General features: G+C 39.2%; 1 protein-coding gene across 8 annotated transcripts; it reads right to left on the bottom strand.

The window, feature by feature from the left end:
* Nucleotides 1-120: 120 nt before the first annotated feature.
* On the bottom strand, nt 121-19,749 carry TMEM196 (transmembrane protein 196). 8 transcript variants are annotated; one of them, XR_010357977.1, is made up of 5 exons: nt 19,344-19,748; nt 7,378-7,434; nt 5,296-5,550; nt 3,173-3,424; nt 121-975 (listed from the first exon to the last, which is right to left on the bottom strand). XR_010357977.1 is itself a non-coding variant. In XM_064411812.1 (5 exons), exons 1-5 carry the CDS (start codon nt 19,506-19,508, stop codon nt 957-959), a joined length of 564 nt encoding a protein of 187 aa, XP_064267882.1. In that variant the 5' UTR covers nt 19,509-19,749; the 3' UTR covers nt 121-956. The 8 variants fall into 8 exon arrangements, 6 of the variants coding, with proteins under 6 accessions (XP_064267882.1, XP_064267869.1, XP_064267884.1 ...); XM_064411812.1 differs by having other exon boundaries at nt 3,351-3,424; nt 19,350-19,749; XM_064411799.1 differs by having other exon boundaries at nt 3,351-3,424.
* Between the last annotated feature and the right edge of the window lie 2,674 nt (nt 19,750-22,423).

The raw sequence follows: 22,423 nt of genomic DNA on the forward strand, positions 1-22,423 counted from the left end.
TGAGCTTGCTTCACTCTTTTAGAAACTTTTCAATATATTGTGCTAAACTGCAAGCATGACAGTTCAGCTTTGCAAGATCTTTCTAACAAGAAAAAAACCCCAAAAGATCTCTCTAAAACCTCTGGTTTAGATTTCCTTTTATTTGTCATCTTTTATGAACAAATTACGAAATATACTTCATTCACAAATTGGAAATATTTACAATATCTTTACAACAAGGCATTATTGAGGTTTTGATTTATGGCATTCTTAGCGCATTCTGTCTTTCAAAACAAAGACATCGGTGTTGTTTTCAGCACACTGTTCATTTACACTCTGGATGTGAAATGGGAGCTTTTTGGAAGAGGAGTTTGCACTCTATTTTGATATGGTCTACTGGGAAAACCGAGGCAGGATGCATTCAAAATGTGAGGAGAGGGACTGTGCAGATGTGTTGCTGTACCATGCCATGATCTGAAGCCATCATATTAAACCAGATGCTGCTAAGTGGAGAGGAGAAAAAGATTCCCCTGAGCCATTCTTCCTCTGCCTTCTCCTTTGAGTGGGCTAAATGCAGTTCAGTTTATTTTTTTTTCTGATTTTTGAGTCTTCATGAGAATAAGAGTCTTGCGAAGTCTATTTCAAATACTATCACAATTCAGAAAGATTATTCAGACAAAAAACTGAAAGAGAGTAGCCAGGAAGTGAATAAATATTGTATATCCGCAAAATGTTTTGGAGATAAATTTTGAACATGTTTCTAAAAGGGAATTGCAACTGTGCTGGTCTGCAGTTGTGACATTTGAGCCATAAAAGCTAAGTTTCATTTGAGCCATAAAAGCATAGTTTCATTTTCTTAATTTCTTGGAGTCTATTTGTTTTCCTGAAGAAAATTCTAAAACCACTTCCTTCCATGGAACTTTTAAAAATGTCTTAATATACACTTCCATTATAAATCAAATGTGGGCCACCATTGCTTAGGTTGTCTGTAATTTCCTAGAACAAGAATAGAAAACATTAATTAAAATTAGAAGTATTGGAAGGTGTTCGAAATTCAGTTGTCTAAGGTCGTGATGAAATTTGAACAAACTCAGAATTTCAAACATTCAGAAACACTTTACATTTTTATTTAGCTTGATAAACCTCATTATAAAAAAAACATATTTTTTTCCTTCATAAATTAGGTACATTTGATAGTTGACAGATTCATTGATAAGTGATTGAGTTAGACATTACACTCAGACCACGTATAGAGCATTGATGGCATCTGTACTAGTTTGTGATGTTGTCCTTTGAAATTGCATCAACTCAGGCTTGAGTGCCGATCTACAAAAGAACGAAATGGTAGTTAAGTCTCTGTTTCCATTCAATCCTCTGTCTGTGATGACATGCTACAAACAGATGCCATTCAATGCTTGCTGAAATAGACATTTGGGAAGTAGATCTAGATCCAAACAGGATCTGAGGGTTTTAACTGCTTGTTTTCCCTTGGGATGGGACTGATTTCAGTTTTCCCTTATTATGCCAGTCCACAATTTTTAGCAGTTCAGGGATTGCTTCTCCAGTGGCAGGTGAGTCATCCCAGAGTAAGCTGACCGGCTCATGAGTCAGAATCCTAAAGCACCTGAACCAAGATTTGCTCAGAGATAGATTTTCTAATTCTCAAATTGAAATGCAAACAATACCCCCTTAACAGCTGTCTAAGCATAGAGATGGCTACATTAATTAAACAGTTCCCTGATCTTCAAGACTGCAAAGCCACATTGAGTTTATGGTCGGAACTATCTTATTCTGAGCAATCCCAAGCCTATTTCATACCAGATTGAATCTGGATGCAGAAATAAGTGATCTGCTGCTTATGTCCAGTGATAGAGGAGAATCCCAGGCCTATTTCATACCAGATTGAATCTGGATACAGAAATAAGTTATCTACTGCTTATGTCCAATGACAGAGACATTCAGCTATGGCAAGAGGAATGGGTACAGGCTAAAATGCAGCTTGGAGTATTTCTAAAATTCAAAATGAGGTGGAGGTGCCAGTGTTGGACTAGTTCTAACATAGCTGCATGATGACCAGAGGCTCTTCTCTGCATGGAAAGATTAAATTCACCTCTTCTTCCTCCTAGGTACACTTGGAGAAAACATGAAATAAAAGGGATTTGTTTGTCCCCCTTCCTGTGGAAGCTTCTGTAAAAAAGTGAAGCAACATTCATTGGTCTAGACAGAGAGAGAGAGAGAGAGAGAAAAAGACGGAAAGAAAGAACCCAACTCTATAGCATAGTAACTGAAATTTGTGGTAAAGAGAAGAAAATTATTCAACCTGGTCTTTATTAATAGTCTTACTCTGTCTCTCTCTTCTTTTAATCCACAAAATTTGGCAAGCAGAGAACAGAACTCATAGTAACATAAAGTTAAAAAGCACTGATACCTCCTTTCTCAGAAGTTGCCAGCTACATTTTAAAGCAAATCACAGGATTTAATTGTTCCCTTCACAATTTTTGAAAGAAGGGATGTTGTATTCTTCTCTACGATGTCACCAAACCAAGTAGCCTTGCCAATTAATACTCCTGAATCAAGCATAAGCTTCAGAGAAAATCAGGTGTGAAACTAGTTTTGAGTATTTTCTGCCACCCAGATCTTCATTTGCAGGTGATGGTGTTGGATGTTTTGGTATTGTGCCTTATTCTCCTCATATATTGAAGAGGAACATGCATGCCTAACACTGGATCCCAGCTTGGGAGTTGTCAGCACTGCAGTTTGCTTGTTTGTGAGTGCTTAAAGCCTTTGTTGGACCTACACTGAAGGTATCTGTCAGCTGGGAAAGAGACCAAGAATACCAAAGCCAAAAAAGACCAAGAATACCAAATACTAATCAGTCAGCCACATTTTGATTGTAATGATCTGTCAGAAGACATGAGTCTTCTACTCATGAGTTTCCTTTTGTAAGCTTCATCACTTGAATCATCTGCAGACATCAGCTATTAGAATATCACCATAGTTTTGGAATATATCAAAACCCATTTATTTTCCCCAATATTTCTAATTTTAATAAAGTTAATAAAAAAAAAGTTGCTGAATTTGGGGAATGAAGGAGCACACAGATTAGAAGCAGAGTGAATCAATGGTGGCTACATCCAAATAAGAGTATTTGGATGCCTGTAACTAGGGTGAATATTTTAAATACTCAACTTACTTCCAGATTGCAGCGTTCACCACGTAGAGTTATGTCACTACCTGGAAGCACCATTCCTGCCTCAGAGTAACATCACAGCATCAGCCAACTTTGATTAGCTGAAGCTATGACTTCCTCGTAGAGGTGGCCCTTCCTGAAGTGACATAACAACATGGTCGCTCCCTAGTGTTCAGCGTACCTTGGAGGTAACTCTGGTGTCGGGGGAATCACCGGGCAGCTGGGCAGGTCGGTTATTTCAATACCCCTCAATCTCTAATATAAATATAACAATTATACAATAAATATAGCACAAACAAATGCACATGCAGTACATGTCTACATTACTGTATATCAGTATAAATATACAATATAGTCATATATATAAAACACTTCTAAGCTGTTTTCTAAATTAGGGTCTAATTTTATGTAAGTTTTTGTGCCATGACCTAGTGTACTCAACCCTGCCATCAGCAGGCAGTCTGTGGGTCTGAGAAGTCCCAGGTCAGGCCATGTGTACGTGCATACTTGCCTCTACAGCAGAGGCGCAGGAAGTTTGCCATCAGTGTGGCCCATCCCAGATCTGCTGAGTGTGTGCAATAGGGTTGCTCTGCACGTACATTGTGGCCCTTCACCCAGGATAAGTGGACACCTGGCAGTCCTTGCTGCTAAGTGTCAAAAAGCTCAGTAGGTCAACAGGCCAGGAAGGTAGGCTGTGAACTACTGTTACACATGGTCATCCTCACCCCAAATTGATACGGTTGAAGGCTTTTTTTTTTTTTTTTAAAGGTTTTTTTCTTTCCAAGCTGTTTCTTCTTCCTTTCCCTGTCTTTTCTCCTATCTTTGTCCTTGTTGAGGAAAGTCTCCCTGAAAGTCAATATCTGGCCTTCCATCAGCAAGACCATCATATTTGCCTAATAGCTCATCAGAATTCTTCTTCATTTTAAAATGAGATAGAGATATGCATCTCATCTGTTGATTTTATCACCCTGTTTTATGTTACTGTTGCAACCTCTACTGTTTAACTTTTTAAAATGTGCTTAAAACATCACCTTTTTAAAACTTTTCAAACTCCCTGTTTTTAAGACACATTTCAAACATCATCTAAGATTAATTCAGTTTATATTTCTACTTGGAGTGTCATCTCAGTTAAGAAACCAAAGAATAGTGACAAGTAATTTTTAACTGCTATATTATGTTTAATCAGGGAATCTGAAAACAATTCTACAGTCTGAGCAGACTAATCCTTGCTCTACTCTTCAGAGGTTTCAGTAGACAGCAGAGTCTTGAACTTAACAGTAATGAAAACTTGCATGTGGAGGTTTAGGTGGGCAGTCCCCTTGACTTTTGCTCTTTTTTCTGCTCATTTCTCAAATGAAAGGCATTAGATAGATACTAAGTCCAGATGCAAAGCACAGGTTTACAGTGGACATTTAACTCCACAAATATTATTCAGATCTGTTAAGACAAGGAGATGATTTCAAGAATTCCATTCCATTACTTGTTTTGATCCTATGTGCTCAGCTTTGGGAGCTTCAGTTTCAGCACCTAATTGTATTCCTATACACCTTGCTAGGCTTCCTGTTAATACAGAAAGGAAGTAAATGCTCAGTTCTGCAAATGAGACCAGTTTTATTCCGGTGTCTAAATATGCCCTTAGATCCTCAAGTTAAGTCACCTACATTTGTGAACTGTGACTTTTCTGTTTAAATAGCCTAATTTATAAGCTGAGTACTTGGGAGAGGAAGAAATTGATTAAATCTTGGAAGCATGCAATGATGTGGTTACAGAAAGCTTTCTGTGCTTTTTTACAGTACAAGACATGATAATTCATATTAATAAGGCCTCCAATTATTTAGGAAGTGCTATATTTAGCAGCTAAGCCCCTGAATAGCTATACAATGGAATTATGTTGAAAATGGATGTACTTCATTGAAATGGATGTACTGCAAATATACAGTACCTAAAAATAGCTCCATATAATGCAACATAATAAAGCTTACACAGAATGGCAGCATTTCATTTTCCAGAAGTTCTTTCTCATATAAAACTGAAAACTGAATACATCTCTTGCCAATTGTAAACATTAACACATACAGTAGCATTTCAGGAGAAGCAGAACAAATAAGGGAGGACACACAACTCACTTTTTCTGCCATTTCATGGGAGTGATGCAGTGAATGTTCCCTTTCGGAGAACATTCGCCTTTGTTCATAGCTGGCTAGCCGACAAGTGAGCCATGAAGAAAGGGTGCAACCACCAATTCCAATGCATGCAAGAGACATGGAGGCAAGATGTAAAGAATAGAGAGCAGATGACTTCTTTGTCAGAGCACGAAGAAATTGAAAATTTAAGATTCCTCCTATTAGTCCACAGATGCAACAGGCAGAAAAAAGTATCATCTGTCAGGAGAGACAAGAGAGGTTATGTCACAGTAATATTTCAGAGATAGATTAATGCATATAAAATATGAGATAACCATAGTATAATTCTTTGATGGCATTATTGACTTCAAAACACTGCACAGCCCAATTTTTTTTTAACTCTCTTAACTCCCATATTGCACCTTATATTGGGAATATATTACCTTCTGGTATACAAGAGTTAAGATTGATGTCAAATGTAAAAAAAAAGTTGGGTAAAATGAGTAGGTAAAGTTAAAACCTATTCAATGGAAGGACTGCTAGGACACAAAACTGATTTCCAGCTGTTCATGCAAAACAGTAACATGACAGAAGGTGTCGTAATTTTCTATTGTGCAGTTTATCACCCTGCCTCAGGAGTGAATGCCTCATGTATTTGTAGTGAATCTCTCTTGCTTTGTGTGCATTCTGACTGTGCCTCCTGCTCAGTTAGAATTTATTCAGTCAGATAGCAGAAGGAAGGCTTTCTGCAGCTTTTGTGGAGTCTTTGAAAGTGTTCAAGGTGAATGTGCTGGTCAAAGAACCAGAAGAAACAACAAAGAAATCTGTGATGCTTCTTTACACAAGGTCAGTTTGGTGACTATATGGTTGATTGGTTGGTTTGGTTGATTTTAACTTGACTAAAATATTCCTGAGAATTTTAGAAATCTGTGAAACAGGCTGAAATCAATGAGACATTTTTAAAGACCTCCTATTGCTTTTAGTCACAAAGACGTTAGACTGGTTCAGGATGTGTATTGACCTCAAATGATTCAGGAGAAAAAGACCTTATGGAGACAATGTTAAATGATTGTCTTATTCACTTCCCTTGATACTGCTGACCTGTCAGATGATGATCTAGACGGGCATGTAACGTTTCTCGATATGGCTTTGTATATGTAGTTATCTACTGTGGCAGCAGAAATTTGTGGAGCCTTACAGACGAGTTCTGTACACTAACTGGATGAGAATTTCCTCAGGAATGTGGCATTGAGGATATATTTTGCAGACCACTGTCAAGTGACTATTCCATGAGACCTCCGGACCAGATGGCTTTTAGAAACTGGTTATGGTACACATGTTTTAAGAAATGGGACTGTCATTTTAACAGAGTTTAGGATAACTCATTGATATTAAAAAATAATTGGAAAGAACTTTAATACCCATCACACTTATGCTTGTTTTATGTGACTTCCATCTATGTGGCAGAATAATCAAGCTGACAGAAAATTAGGACTGGCATTATCACTTAAAATAAGATCACGAGATCATGTCTTTAACATAGAGTTCTGCTGTGACTTGTTGAGTAATAACACCATTTTGCTGCAGTCAGAAAATGACTGTACCTGAAGAGACATCTTCCCTCACTTTTAAACTTACATACACATGTTTCACGCTGCTAAACAAACTTGCTAAACACTTAACAGCTATGATATCTAGAAACAAACTTGGTCAGCAGCCTTATTGAGATGGCAACCCAGTGTTGGTTTTTGAAGGAGAGAATATACAGTTCAGTGACATTACTGAGAAGCATTTATTGAGTTGACATAAATTTATGTCAAGTGATTTCCGATCAAAGTTTATCCAGATATGGATAAATAGGGATGTATATCTTAAATAGCATGACCTATGTAGGCCATTTCAGAATTTCCTTGGTTTTTGTGACTATTTCAAAGTGCTGATTGCTTTTTTTAGATTGCCAACTTGTAATTTTCCTAATTGTTTATCAAAAACCTTTGCATGCAGAAAGCCCCCAGTAAAGAGTTCAAATTAGATAAGTAAGCCTTTCAAATATTTATGTGTTATGGATGCAGTGGAAAAACTTACAACAAGTCCAGATTTTTTTTTGGCGCACAATATTCCACACACGCCGCAAAGCAGGAACTGCAAAATACAAGAAACCAAACAATTATTTCATCATTTAAAGTACGTAGTTCAAATCCTGCTGTGTTGCTGTGGTGGTGGCCACAGTTCAGGAAATAGTTACAGTTGTCAGCATTTTTGTCACAAACCTTATGTTTCAGGAGGTTGTAACTCAACCATAAACATTCTTATTGGATTGAAAGCTGGAATGAGTAATCATAGTGACCATGATAACTCAAGAGAAAAGAAAGAAAATATGAATTTTAAGCTCCTTAGGTAAACATGTTGGAAAAAAAAATCCCCAGTGTTGCAAGCATAAAAATGCCTTTTTACTGTTTTATTTTTCTCTCACAAGAGTTTAGCAAGGTACTGGTCAGTGATCCAAATCATCTACTTCTAAGCATAGCATAGGGACTTAATGCCCTGATCCTACCATCTGAACCCCTAAAGGATCACATATGGATCGTTGTCTTCAAGACAGTGGAGCTCTGGGCAAGAATATAATTCGGTCATGTCCGTGGGTGCAGGTGTAAATAACAGTAAGTCTGCTGGTGTGACTACTCTGGGCATGCAGAAAGATCTCTTTCAGACTCTTGATGGCCCAATTTGCAAGAGAGCATGAAGGTATCTGTACTTTTTTTAATGTCATTCCCTCACACAAACTGATTTGCTAATTTTAGCACCGAGCATTAGGCAAAAAATTAATTACCAAAACCAGAAAAATGCCTACTAACTGATAAAAATAGATGATAATGCTTAATAGTGACTCTGTCAAAGACCAGTGATGTCCTCTTGATGTCTTTCTTCCCCCTACAGAAAAGTTTAATAAAGAAAACAATAAATAGTCCCCAGGTGGCAGTCAGGATGGGAACTACAGTAGTTGTATGAAAGCAATAAGGCCTTCTCCAGGTGTTAGTAATACTGTCAAAAGATTTCCTTGATACCTCATAAAGTCCTTTATTAAGAAATCTATGCTACTTATTTTCCATAAAGCTAACCATACTCTCCCCCATTGGGAAGTAATTTTCTAGTTTTAAAACTGTATTTTTCTACACTATTTTTGCATTGAGATGGTATTTCTAGCAAAAAGCTCTGCTTGACCCCTATTTAGAATTAAATAATAGAAAAGACCTGTTACATAAGAAATTTTAAAAAAAACCCAAAAAACAAAACAAAACAAAACAAAACCAAAACCAAACAAACCAAAACCAAACACAAAAAACCCGAAACTCCTAAGACGTTCTATAAAGCATTCAGGGTCTATGTAATATATTGCAGGTACTTCTTATTTACACTCTAAAATTTTGCAACTTCACTATTTCAGCTGGGGAGTTGCTTTAACTCATAGTTTATCTCCCTCTAACTAAAGTAGTTCATGTGTATAGCTAAGTATAAGCCTTGAGGTATCTTTTTACTCTAAATTAAACCCATGAAAACAGTTCCCCATAATGAATGTGGATAAATTGTGTATATTATTTACTTTTATACTAAGCATGGGATGTGAATTTAATACCAATCAGATTATAGAGAGAGCTGGGTCACATGGACCATGGTGCTGAATGGCTCAGGACATACCAGAAGGCCCAAGTGGTAATTGCTGCTAGAACCCACTGACTGGAATAACAATAAAACAAAGCAAATCACCAGGGGCAATGCTCCTTCTGCACTTTCCCACAGGCAAAGATTTCAGCTCATCATATCTGCTTTGTAAGTGTTCACTCAGGCTTTCTGTGAAGTTTTACTCCCAGTCCTGCCATTGCAGATTGCCTTCAACTGAAGGCACGCTTCAGATTTCCACACATCGTGTTTTGTATTTCTCAAAATGCAGAAACCTCAAATGAAATTTGTTGAAGACATCTTTGTAATTAAGTTCTATTCAGTCAGATTTGATAAAGTGGATTAATAATATATTTTCTCTCTGTAGTGATTAAATAGGATTGAAAGGAAATTTTTGTATATAGAAAAATTAATTAGTGTTGGAAGATATCATCACAGATAGTTTTAACTCGTTAACTAGTTTAAAAAACTGTGTGTTTGATAATTTACCTTCAAAGCTGAAAGAGTATAAAAAGAAGGTCACCCATTTTTTCAGGAATGCTTTAATTCTGCTCCAGTTTGAGTCAATGAAGATGATCTACCAGCGCTAAGGTACCAGCTTCTCAAAAAAAGGGGTGACTATTCCATTTAAAGCATCTGACTACCTGGAGTAAAGATCTGTATGCAGTAGTTAAATGTACATTAAGTTTGCTAATGATACTAGACTAGGAGATACCATGGACTGTTAATTGCAGAGAAGCCTTACAGAGTGATGTGAATAGACCTGAAAGCTGGGTAATTACCAACCGTGTGAAATTTAACAAGAGCCAAGTGCCAGATTCTGCACCTAGGACAGTGTAATCCTGGTTATACATAAATACTGGGGGTCAAGAGATTGGAAAGCAGCCACAGGGAAAGAGATCTGAGTGTCTGGCTTGATGACAAATTGAATGTGAGTCAACAGTGCCCTAGCAGCAAAAAAGGCCAACCACGCCCTGGGGTACCTCAAGAACAGCATCACCAGCTGGTGGAGGGAAGTGATGGTCCTGCTCTGTTCTGCTCTGCTGCAGCTGGTGCAGAAATGGATGATGCCTCAGTATCAGAAAAGCATCAGATTGTTAGAGTGTGTCTAGAGGAGGATGACCAAGATGGTGAAAGGCCTCAAAGGCAAGACTTATGAGGAGCAGCTGAGGTCACTTGGTTTGGTCAGACTGAAGAAGAGAAGGTTGAGATGTGACCTCTACACAGTCTATACCTTTCTCAAGGCAGGCATCAGAGGGAGAGGCGGTGATCTCTCTTTGATGATCAGTGATAGCACACAAAGTGTGCAATTTCATCAGAGGAAGGTTCTTCACTTCATGGGTGGTCAGTCACTGGAACAGGCTCCCCAGGAAAGGATCATGGCACCAAGTCTGTTAGAGGTCATGGAGCAATCTGGATGCTACTATTAGTCATATGATTTAGTGTTAGGTAGTCTTGCAAGGAGCATGGAGTTCAACTTGGTGATCCTTATGGATCCCTTACAAGTTGAGAAATTCTAATATTTTATGATAATATTGTATCGTGTCATGAATACTCTCTATGTATTTTCTCTCTCTACATCTACAGTGTTTGTACATATAGACAAGGAATAACATGCTCCATAGTTAAAGAGCTAAAAGATTTCTTTGTAGTCTAACTCAGAGGAATTGGATATTCATGCTTCCTCCACATTCTTCTGTTTAATCTTGAGGTCATGCTGAAGTTTTATAATCCTTATGGCTATGAGATAAACAAGATGTGAAACCGAATGCACTCAAGTGCCTGAATATGTTAAAAAACCTTGGAAGAAAAGCATTCAGGCAGTTGCAAAGGATTAATGTTATTTAGGTTGCGGCTTTTTTAAGATGACAGTGTATTGCATTTATGAAGAAAAGGACTGCCCAAAACCTAGTATGGATATTTATTTATGTCAGCATGCATTTTGCAATTAAAACCAATGGATGACTTTGTGCCACAGGGTCAGGCAATTTTACCTCATGCAAAGCTTTGAAACTTCTGAGCTAAGTTCACGACTCTTCTAAAGCTGATTCCCTGCAAACAGTGGAAACCTGCTCTATGAAGAAAGTATTATTAATACCCATGGCTCAGGAACACTGCTCATGTAGAATTTCTTTAGCCAAGCTTTCCAATAGGAAAAGGTGGACAAGGTGGACACACCTAGAACAGTTAGGATTTCAGTGAGATATTATGTGATTGACTCTATTCTCTGCTTTTTGATAGCATAGCGACTTAAATTTTTGTGTGTGTTTGTGTGTTTGGGGTTTTTTTGTGGTATTTTTTTGTTTTGTTTTGTTTTGTTTTGTTTGTTTTGTTTTGTTTTGTTGTGGTGCTATAGGAATTTCCTATAAAATTTTTTATGTCTCAGTGTTGTGATCAGCAGTAGTGAGAAGTGGATGGGAGAAATTACACTGGCTCTTTGTACCAGAAAAAGGATAAAGTAAAAATCAGATCGAAAGTGTCTTTTACTTAGAATCTTCTATTTTATAATACTGCCAACTGGAATTCAGCCATCAGGGGCTCTGTTGTCTTGACGCTCTCTCTATCTGTTCTTGGCTATCTTGAAAGTCTTCATGTCAATGTGTTATAACAGTAAAACTTGGTTTGTAACTGTTAAACTACTCTGGATTACAGTTTACCCTTGAGTAACTAATACTGTCATGGTGAGGACTTGCTCCTTTCCACTTGAACATTGATTATCCTTAATAAATTTTTACCAGCCAATCTCATGGACTTTTAAAATGTAATTATATTTTCTAACTATGTAACCTAACTTACCTGAGGTAAGTTAGGCAAACAGACTTATACTGAAAATACATTAAATCAGGAGTGGAAAAAGAATATATCACTGAAGATAAACTTCTTGTAAATGATGCTCAGTTTTTTCAAGTGTTCACAACTTATTCAGACAATAAGGCTAAAATATTTCATGAAGGATAAGCTAAGCTAATAAGCCCTACAAAATGCCCTGGAAGCCAAGAGGGAGCTTCAGCTGGAACTTTTTTTAAACAGATGTCTCATTGTTGGACTTCCATTTAAATTATTTTTCATCATTTAAAAAAATCATAAAATGCTAAAAGACAGAAAGGCTTGCTTAAAAACCTACACAGATCACCAATTACACCCAGACCCTATTGATTATAGGGTTACTTTTGGTTGCAGACTTATTCATACCTCCTACACATACATGATGGTTTGCGTCAAGACTAGCAGAGAAGCCTTGTATTGAAACTGTTGGAGCAAGTCCAGAGAAGACATAGGAAGCTGGTGAGAGGGCAGGAGCACCTCCTCTAAGAAGTCAGGTGGAGAAAGTTTGGGCTGTTCAACCTGGAAGAAGATAAGGTTCAGAAATTCACAGATTGACAGAATATTCTGAGTCCCTTCTGGAAGGGACCCACAAGTATCATTGGGTTTGCATGGAGACCTCATAGCAATCTTCCAATATCTGGGAAGCTGGAGAGGGACTCTCCATCTGGAGCTATAGTTACAGGACAAGGAGTAAAGAGGTAACCGGAAGAGGGGAAATTTAGGCTAGATATTAGGAAGAGATTCATTACTGTGAGGGTGATGAGACACTGGAACAGGTTTCTCAGAGGCTTTGGGTGACCAAACCATGGCAATGTCCAAGGCCACGTTATACAAGGCCTTAAGCAGCCTGGTCTAGGAGGTAGGAAGTGTTCCTGCCCATGGCAGGGACAGCTGGGACTAGATGACGTTTAAGGTCCCTTCCAATTCTTATTGTATGATGCTGTGATTCTATGAGTTTATGAGAATGTATCATCAAGTAATAGACAGGGGCGTAACCCCTCTTGGGTGAATGGAAAAAAATCCAAAGAAAGATACCACAAAGCAAAAAGCTACTTAGAGACTGAGAATCTCAATCCCACTTTCAGTGATGATTTACCATGGACTCACCAAAGTCAGAGTTGCACTGATAGCACCACTGTGATTGCAAGGTGATGCAGTAGTGTCTGTTTGTCTGTGGTGTTTTTGTCATTCACACTGCAGCTGTACCTGCTGATGTTCCATATATATATTGGAAAAGGTCTCTTTTTGTCCATTGAACTTTGGAAAAGAACCCCAAAAACCTCCCAGAAAAAGGGAATGTTTATTTTGAGACTGCTTTAATTTACTTTATATTGAATATTGCCTTGAAACAAAGCCTCAGATCCAAAACCCCATAAATTTTGGTAAGAAGGCTAAAATCTCAATTTATATTCAAGTTCTGTGGTTTGGATCTATACCTATTTCATATTTTCTGGAACAAAAGACTTGGCTTCTGTCACTTCCTTCTGGAAAATGGGTACTTTGTCCCTGGTAGTTGAAAAAGATTCAGTTTTAGTAAATCTGCAGGAAGCCAAAGATTTGTTTCCTTCCACCATTCAGAAGAAAAGGAACTATTTTTATTTTATATCTTGAAGCTACGAAAACTTTCTGTCTTATTTTTTGAAAAAGCAAAAGCAATGGTGAGTGTAATTCCCTTGAAAAAATGAGAACTGCTCATAAAAAAAATTTTCTGGGCACAGGCTGAAGAAAATAGTAGGGAAAACGTGTTGAATATAAGGACAGCTTGATCCCTAGTCATTGTTCATGACAAAAAAGACAGCTAAACTGTATACACTGCATGGGAAGTCCTCTGTGGGTCATCCATATGTATCTGATGAAACTGAGGAAGGGAAATCATTCCAAAATGGAACGTAACACAGTAAAAATGCAAGTGTATCATACTTATTCAAATGACACTCCACTTGGAAGACTAAACCATCAAGACAGAATTAACAGCTTCACTTTTATCCACCCTTGTCAGGCAGTAAACTAGAAAATTCTGTGGTTTTACACTAAAGCTGCATAACTGTGTGACTTCCAGAACAATAACCAAGAATTTGCAATTAGTAATGTAAAGAAAGGAAGATTCTATTTAATAATGTTTCAACTTCATCCAAATGAGAAAAAAGCTGAAATCCCTAATGGATGAACTAAGCAGAAGAGATATCTCTAATTGTAACTCTTATTCAAAGCAGTATTTCAGAACAAGGATTAAATATTCTTAGCACAGACATAAAGGGCACAGAATCTAGTCATGAAAACAAAGACATCAAACTAAATAAAAATTACAACAGGCAAAAAGATTACGCCTAGATACCAGGTTTGCCTATTATCTCCACGGAGAAACACAATAATCTTTTGCAAAAAGGGGATGGAAACTTCTAATGATGTTGTTGTCCCATGCAAGTGATCATGGGGACAGGAATGTCTAGCTGGCTGAAAGACATCCAGACAGAGAACCAGAAGCAACAGCATTGCCAAAACCCAGCCTTGTGTCCTACCAAATCTGTCATGCTGAGAGGGGAGGCTGTGTTATAACTGAGGCACAGTGTTAAATCATGTCTAATCTGAGCCAATACCTTATCTGGCAGTGTGCTATTGGGTCTTATCAGATCAGGTGCTGCTACACTAACCACTGATTCAAGCCATATGGAAGCAGTTTAAATTCTATCCCAGTCCCTGTGATTAGTGTTTCCACTCATCTGGTTATAGACCTACAGAGATGCTTTAAAACTGGAGAATGGTTTTTAGAAACAATCAAGGAAATTAAAAGTGTGTTTCTGAATCTGACATCACTGATTCAAAAAACCTCCATCCATCTCTAAAAACACTTAAATTCTCAGTGCAAAATAATAATGTTTACTTTTTGTTTGTTTAGAGCCTACCAGAATAACAAATAAAAAGAATGCTTTTTGTTTGTTTTGTGTCAAGCATTTGGTTTAGAGTGTGACTGCTTACATCTCAAAAAAGTAATAAATTAAAGATTATTCCCTACAGGTGAACTACAGTGTTATAGTAGTAAAACATTTAAGCATATTCTTAAGTCAGTCTATATTCAACAGATCCTCAACCGAGGATCTAGATGGAACCTCGAATACAACCAAGGAGCTAGACGGAACTTCTTCCAGGTTTGTTTGTGCCTCTGGAGTCACCAAATGACAAAACAAACAAACAAAAAACTACTGAAAGACCTGAGCTGAATTCAGTGAATTTTCCTGGCTCTATGCAAGGCAAGAAGCTTCCACCCTTGGTATGTCCTTCCCTATCCATAGGTACAGAACTCTTTCCAGCTTCTACTGAGCTCACTGCAGGTCCTGTGATTAATTTCATCATGAGCGGCAGCCAGACAGAAATATGGTCAGTTTGATGAAAATGCAATGCATATGTTAAAATAAAGTAGGCTCACATCTGCATTTTGTCTGTATGCTAAACAATAATGTGATTTTTTTTGGTGCTGTTTTTGAAAAAAATAAAATTTGACTGTTCTTTCCAAAGGAAACTTGGCAACAGTAAAATCTAGATGTAAAATCTGGTGGTTTAAAATTTCAGGCCACCAACATTGATTTAACAGTCTAAAAAGGTTTTCTTGCTCTGGGAAAGTCCATACGGACTGACACTTTTTATTTTCCTTCAAATCTTGGATCAAAAAAATTAAAGTAATTTAAATCAAATATTTCAAGTGCCAACTTGGAACAAATTTCTGTAGCCAAATGCAGATTTTTAATGGGCAGGCAGACATCCACTGTGATAAAATCACAAATCATGGAAACAATAATTATGCCTCTACAGACAGGCAAACAGACCAACATACAGAAAGTGCATATCTCTCAAATACATTCAGATATTTGCCTTTATAAGGGAAGAAATTATTACTCTTGAGGGGCATAGCCATAAGTGAATCATCGAGTATCTCTCTCGTATATGAAGATAGATGGCATATTTGTCTAAAGATGTGGCTTTTGTCTCTCATTCTCTCTCTCTGTGAGGGAGACTCATTTACAGCAAGGATTTATTCACCACTGCAGGATAAATGAGGATAAATGACACAAATGTATGTGTGTGTGTGAATATCTATTCACTACTCATAGTGAGAGTGATGAAACCACTGTGTTCTAAATATAGATGGGGAAGCATGTGACTATGAAAAAAAAATATCTCTGAATACTTTTTGGTTTATTATCTTCTGACTTTTGTTGTTTTTGCAAAAGCATTTGCTATGGATGCTGTCATTCTTGCTATGTTATTGTTAGTGGTTCAGTGTTCTCATTGGTTGAATTATTCTATAATACGTCATATAACTGACTTGGAATGGTGGATTTCAGGAATATCCCTCAGTTTCTGAGAAACAAAGAAATCTGGGAGACACTGATTACAGCCTGTAGAATAGCTGATCCCAATACAAACAACAAAGGAAATTTGGAAATCAACAACGTGTGCAATTTAGGGTATTTGGGACTGTTTTTATTGTGGGTTTGTTTTTGGTTTTAGCATTTTTTTGCAATTTAACAGCCATGGCCTATTTTAAAAAGAACAGATTGGTGATGATGTAAACTGGATAGTTGTCTCCACATGCTCCAGATAATTTGAGAAGACAGTCACACCTTCAGTTGTTTTCTTAGGGCTACTTTTTAAAGAACTTGTACTATCTTAATCCAATTCAACTACAATGAGAACAACAGATTTGAAACTTCTTTTTTTTCCCATTCTGATGTGTTTTTTGATACAGACATTGCCTAGGCTTTCAATTTCTTCATTCTGATGTACTCTACTTTCCCTGGCTTGCTTATACATAATTCAGGGCATGCAATGATCAGGGTACTTCAGCCCATGCTTAACTTCACTTGTATCAATAATGCTATGGAAGGAATTCACATGGTTAAAATTAGGTGTGTTAGTAAATCATCTGTCTGAATGGAGGCAGTGAACAATACAAACAACTCTTTTAATAGAAAAGCTAATGTTTGTCAAGTGCCAAGCATCATAGGAATGCAAGTATAGAAGATAGAATGTGCATGATTTTTAAGATGCCCAAATTTTAGGAATTCAGGTTAAGGTTTCCATGGTGATGCTATCTTCATCTACTTCCTTATGAACTTGGGTCTCTGCTGAGTTCCACCCACATGAAAGGATAGAACAGGGTCAAAGGTTTTCTGTGCATTTCCAAGTAAATTGCAACAGGAGGAATGACACTGTTCAATTTAAGTGTTTTGTATCTATCATGTCAAAGAATTAGTTTTTCTTTAATGTCCTCTTCTTTTCCTTAGTGTTCACTTCACAAAGAAAAACCCTGATTTAAGGGCGTGAATTGGAAAAAAATAACATATTTTATGCAAAACACATCCTTTAATACAGGCAACATGAGCTCAGTGTAAGCTGCAGTGAGCAGAAAGGAGGCTTATGCCACTTCTGCAGCAGGACAGTCCTGAGGATTGTCCAAACAAACCTTTGTCCAGTTGTTTAAATTTGATAGTTACCCATGACCCTAAGTATCCTTGGAGAACAGTAAATCTCTGGCCCCTTTTTTGGCTTGCCTGCCTCACCTGCTAGAAGCATGCAAACTAACAGTTTGAACTGCTGGAGTAGTGCAAAGAGAATAATGGCGACAATTTAGACCACAGATCTTCAGTTCAATGAAAAGTAAGCCAGCCTTTAGAAATATGTCACCCCACTCTGTTCCTCACTTTGGTTTTCTAATTTCCTCTGCTACATGAAGCATAAGGTTCCTTCCTCCACTTTGCATTTTCTTTGAGGCCTCTCTCTGCCTATTCAACCTGCAGTTTTTGCTCAGTTCCCAGCACCTGATGTCTCCTCTGCTGGCTCTGGTTGTGGGCATCCTTTGCCCACTTGTTACATTTGCAAACAAATCCCTTTGGGGGACTACCATGCCTCTGCACTCACATATGAGAATAATTTCCTATAAATATCTTCAAAACCTCTTTACTCTCCTCTGTCTTATTGCTGTCTAAAACTCTACCTATGAAAAGCTCTAAATCAGCCAGACTGCTGGTGTGTTAATGCAACCACCTGTTATACCACTCAGTTTTGGTTTGTTTTTTCTTCATACTCACTCACACACTTTTACACTGTTTCTGTCTCTTACTATGATTATAATGTCCTTGGAAGCCAATATCTAATATAACAGAATCTTAATCTATGCCTAGTACAATCTCTGGGGTAACAGCATAAAAATGAATGAGGCAGTTATGCAGGAAATGTGCATCGTCATGAAATGATATCAGCTGTGATAGCATTGTCACAAAACGCAATCACTGCATAGAATACTGATCTCACTAACTGATCAAAGCTCTTTGACCTCAGTGAAACCCAGGAAATTGATCTTTGCCATTAAATAGACACGTGGTTTTAAGTATTTTCTTTTTTTCATTAGCAATGATCAGAAATCTCCCTTTTTTAAGTGATTTTGATAATATCATTACCTGTTGACCTGGTAATAGCATTACCTGTCTGATCTAGTCTTCATTTTCATTTCTCACCTACCTGTTTTGCAGTGCAGAATTATATGTGTGCTTATATACTGCCAAAAATATTTATCACTGTTGTCAATAATTAATAATTATTGACAGTGAGAATATTACATGAAGCACTTTGTCTGAATTAATCTATAAATTAGAGTAGGTTATGCTGGTGAATAATCAAGAGTGTTTTACATTTATCATGTTATCTGAAGCTAAGCAAACAATCCTTTTAGAAATACTGCTGTACAATACAAGCTGGCCAAAACCAGATTTGGACTTCAAAAATGCCCACTCATGTTTAGACTGAATGTTCAAAATTTCCTATTCTTTGTTTCATAAATATAAATATCCATTTGGAGGAAAATTCTTCCTAGAATCATGCATATCTCAAACTGGAAAAATAAGAAACATTTTTGAGAAGTGAAAAATGCTCTGTGACATGAACATGCTGCTTCTATTAACCCATTACTGGGTTTTCATTTTTTTTTGTTCATTTTACAAGAAGCTTAGGGCGCCCAGTACATGAAAACATCTTCCTCCTTTTCTTTCCCAATGCCTCTTTCTATTTTTCCTCCAAAAACTCAGGACTCAGTTGGCATACCCTTGACATTAATTTAAAGCACCTTTTGACAGTCTCCTCACCATGGACAGGGCTGTTCTTTTGAAAAAGAAAAACTCACAGTCAATTTAAAGACCGTAAGCTATGGCCCGGGTTTCACGCGAAGCATCGGGCTTTCCCAGGTGTGAGAAGAGGTTCAGAGAAAGTTCAATCGCTCACAGCAAGACTGGAAAACGGAAAGGAGCGAGAAAGAAGAGGTCTCCCCCCGCCCTGCACGCACGTACATCTGTGCCCGCCGTGCGTCCCGCTCGCCCCACGACTCCGCAGACCGTACCCCAAGCACATCGGAAATGGACCCGGCCGGGCCAGCGCAGCATGCACTCGCGGGAGGGAAAGGAAGGGAAGGGAAGGGAAAGGAAGGGAAAAGGGGATGCCTTCGCACGGTCTGATCATCACCATAAAGAGTTAAAGAGAGAGTGAAATGGCTAACGTACACACACCCCGCTCCATACCGGAGAAGAGTCTCCCAGCTGAGGTTTATGCTCTGTGAGGACCAGGCTGAAACTGACCGCCCCCACGGCCACGCTGGACACCCCTAACCCTATCTCCAGCACGGAGAGCACCAGGAGGCTCCCGATGATCTGGCTGCTGGTGCACATCCTCCCTCGGTCATCCTTCCTTCCCGATCAGCCGGGGAAACCGCGCATCCTCCTCCTCGGGCGCTCCCGCGGCCCTAAGTCGCCCCCAAACTTTTCTTCCTTCGCAGGCAGCCGGGGCGGAGCGGCTCATCCGCGGCCGCCGGGCGCTACCGAGGGTCGGCGGGGCGGCCCCGGCGCCGCCGGGCCCCGCGCAGGCAGCGCCGCGCCGGCCCCGAGCGCGGCCCCGAGCGCGGCCCCGAGCGCGGCCCCGAGCGCGGCCCCGAGCGCGGCCCCGGCGCGGCCCCGGCGCGGCCCCGGCGCGGCCCCGGCGCGGCCCCGGCGCGGTGGAGCTCTCCAAGGTGCCGGGCCGGCGGTGGGTGCGCGGCTCCGCGCTCCTAAGGGCTGCGCCTCCGCCGGGAAAGTCGACCTTGTCCGCTCTCCTCCTGCGCTCTCATTGGAATGACCTCACCGGGATTTTTTTCCCTCCCTTCTTGTTTCTCTCCCCCTTCTCTTGCAGGGCTGGGGGCGGGGGGTAGAGGAGTGTGGCGAGCCCAGCCCGGCTATACTTATGTATGAATCCAGACCCAATGCACGGGCAAGGCGCACGGCAGCCCCGCCCCAGGGCCACAAGGCTCGGCACCTTCCCGGTCCTCCCCCGGCACGTCGCTCGCACACCTCCGCCGTCCCGCGGCGGCCGGGCTGGCGGCGGGACGCGGGAGCCGATGCCAGCCGCCGGCGGATGCTTGAGAGGTGACCCTGCTCGCAGTGGGGGTCCGCAGGCCTCCCTCCTCCCTGTCAAAATTCAGGAGGAATCTCGTCTTCCTCTCGTATCAGTTAAAGGGTTGGAGTATGCTGTGTCTCACCACTGCCAAACTCTGGTCTTCTGCAAAACCCTACTGACAAAATAGGCGATTTCTGTAGCCATTCCTGTCACTCACAATGGCTAGAACTGTGTCAGTCCCAAAGCAAATAAGCAATAAAGCAAAATAGAACAAGAGATTCAGGGCGGCTAACTTGAGCCTTGCTGGATTGCTTGGTACCAATCTTTATTACTGTGCTTAGATACAGAGGATGTTTTGCCACTCTGACTACAGTTTTACAATCCAGATGTGCTACACAACATGGTAACACAAAGACACTCAAGCCAGCACCTTGGCTTTCCTGAATATGGATCACCAACACTTGGATATTTACATTAACTAGAGGGAAAAAGAATGACATAGACAATTATATCTCCCAAGTCTGTACCAGGATTCAAAAATATTGGCATCCTGCAGGATTTGATTATTTCCTCTATATACATGCTATGTTTTTTATTCTGAAACTTATATGGAATCTTTCCTTTAATCAAAAAATCTGAAATTCTTAACCTGCATATAAATCCTACACTTAGATGTCAGAATCCAGAATGTCAGTCTAGACTTACCCAGTACTTCACGGTGCAATTTAGTAGCAAGAGCACAAGATTAGTGAGGTTCTGACTGAATATTTTACTTTGGAGTTCACAACCTGCCTTGTGTTTGATAATAGGTGTTATATACACTTGGGAAGATTGGATCTACCATTGCAGGTCAGAGTTTAGTTCTCATTTGTAGAAATCTTCAGTACTTAATTGCGGTGACTTGAGATAGACTGGCATCAAAGTCTATCACCTTATGGTGTTTATGCTTTTTAGATATCCAAGAGCAAGAGTAAGAGGTCCTGAGTCAGGATCTTAATGCTTTCTAGTTTAATACTTAATCTGTTTCCTATTTTCTCACACTCTTCCCACTTCACAGAAGCAGAACAGTTGACTACATCTAAAGGAAAGCTCTGTTATAGTTAAAGCTGAATTGCCCCTTTTAATCTCTTATGTTTTAAATGGTACCTGACATCTCTTATCATTAAAAATCAAGGCACAGCATAAAAGTTCCTAAGCTACTATATTTATGTAGGAGGATGGAGAAAGCACAGATTTTCAAGTACCCACATGGGTGTAGGAAGGTGTTTCTGCAATGACAGTATCCTTATTATGTCAGATTGTTATAAACGCTGAAGTGTGCTAAGGTGCAATGATTTTACTGCTCAGAGTATATTTTACTAGGTCTTTAAAATCCAGTGGTGATAAGAGGGGAATTGCATAATGACAGACATAATTAATATATTTAATGCTTGCAGCCAGATAGAGAGCCTGTCACATCAGAATAGAGCTCATGTGACAGAAATAAGATTTCCATAAACAGCTTGTTTTATGTAACATTTCCACTTCAGTCATAATAAGCTGTCAGAAAGATGGAGGGAAAGAGACCTTGTGAAAAGTGTGTCCTAGATGGAGATCACTTCATGCAACAGTTAATGAAACAGAGATATAAAATCGGCATCCAACAGCAGGAGAGGAAGTGCCCTGGGTGCCTGCTTTCTAGTCAGCAGGCTACAGAGAAGTGAAGAGCTAAGCAAGACCACAGCCAGAGTTAATGACTGCTCAGGAGGAGCACCCTTTCAAATAAAGACAGGAAGGAAACATAAAGTTCTAATCACTACCTTTTTAAAATGAAAGGATACAGTCTTTGTCCATGTAACTTGTGTTTATTTGTACTATCGTGCTGCGTTATCTTTATGTGCTAATCTAGGCAATTAACTTTACACATGGGACTATTCGTGCATACATTTCAGCACATGCTTTCATCTTTGCAACATTAAGTTATTTAACTGCTTGCTGTCTCAACTGGCTGGTTTTGAAATGCTTCCTGTATCTGTGATTCCAATAGCAAAAATATTATGATGAAAGGAAAAAAAAAAAGTGGGGGGGAAAAGGAAAAATCATTCAATATGCAGGCAAGTTTTCATTATAGCTGAAGAAAGTCAAATACTAAAATCCCATCTCTAAAGTAAAATTAATTGGAATCATGAGGACTTTGGATCTTTTAATTTAAACTGTTGGATTCATGAACAAAAGA

The sequence above is a fragment of the Passer domesticus genome, chromosome 1 (assembly GCF_036417665.1).
Source record: "Passer domesticus isolate bPasDom1 chromosome 1, bPasDom1.hap1, whole genome shotgun sequence".
NCBI lineage: Eukaryota > Metazoa > Chordata > Aves > Passeriformes > Passeridae > Passer > Passer domesticus.

Excerpts from the sequence above, each read along its gene's own strand:
- TMEM196 (XM_064411785.1), bottom strand. The coding sequence starts at position 19,508 with ATGTGCACCAGCAGCCAGATCATCGGGAGCCTCCTGGTGCTCTCCGTG. Across the intron at positions 3,425-5,295 it reads CCCATGAAATGGCAGAAAAA|AGATTGAGGGGTATTGAAAT; the intron begins GTGAGTTGTGTG and ends TATTTATATTAG. Across the intron at positions 1,306-3,350 it reads ACACCAGAGTTACCTCCAAG|ATCGGCACTCAAGCCTGAGT; the intron begins GTACGCTGAACA and ends GTTCTTTTGTAG.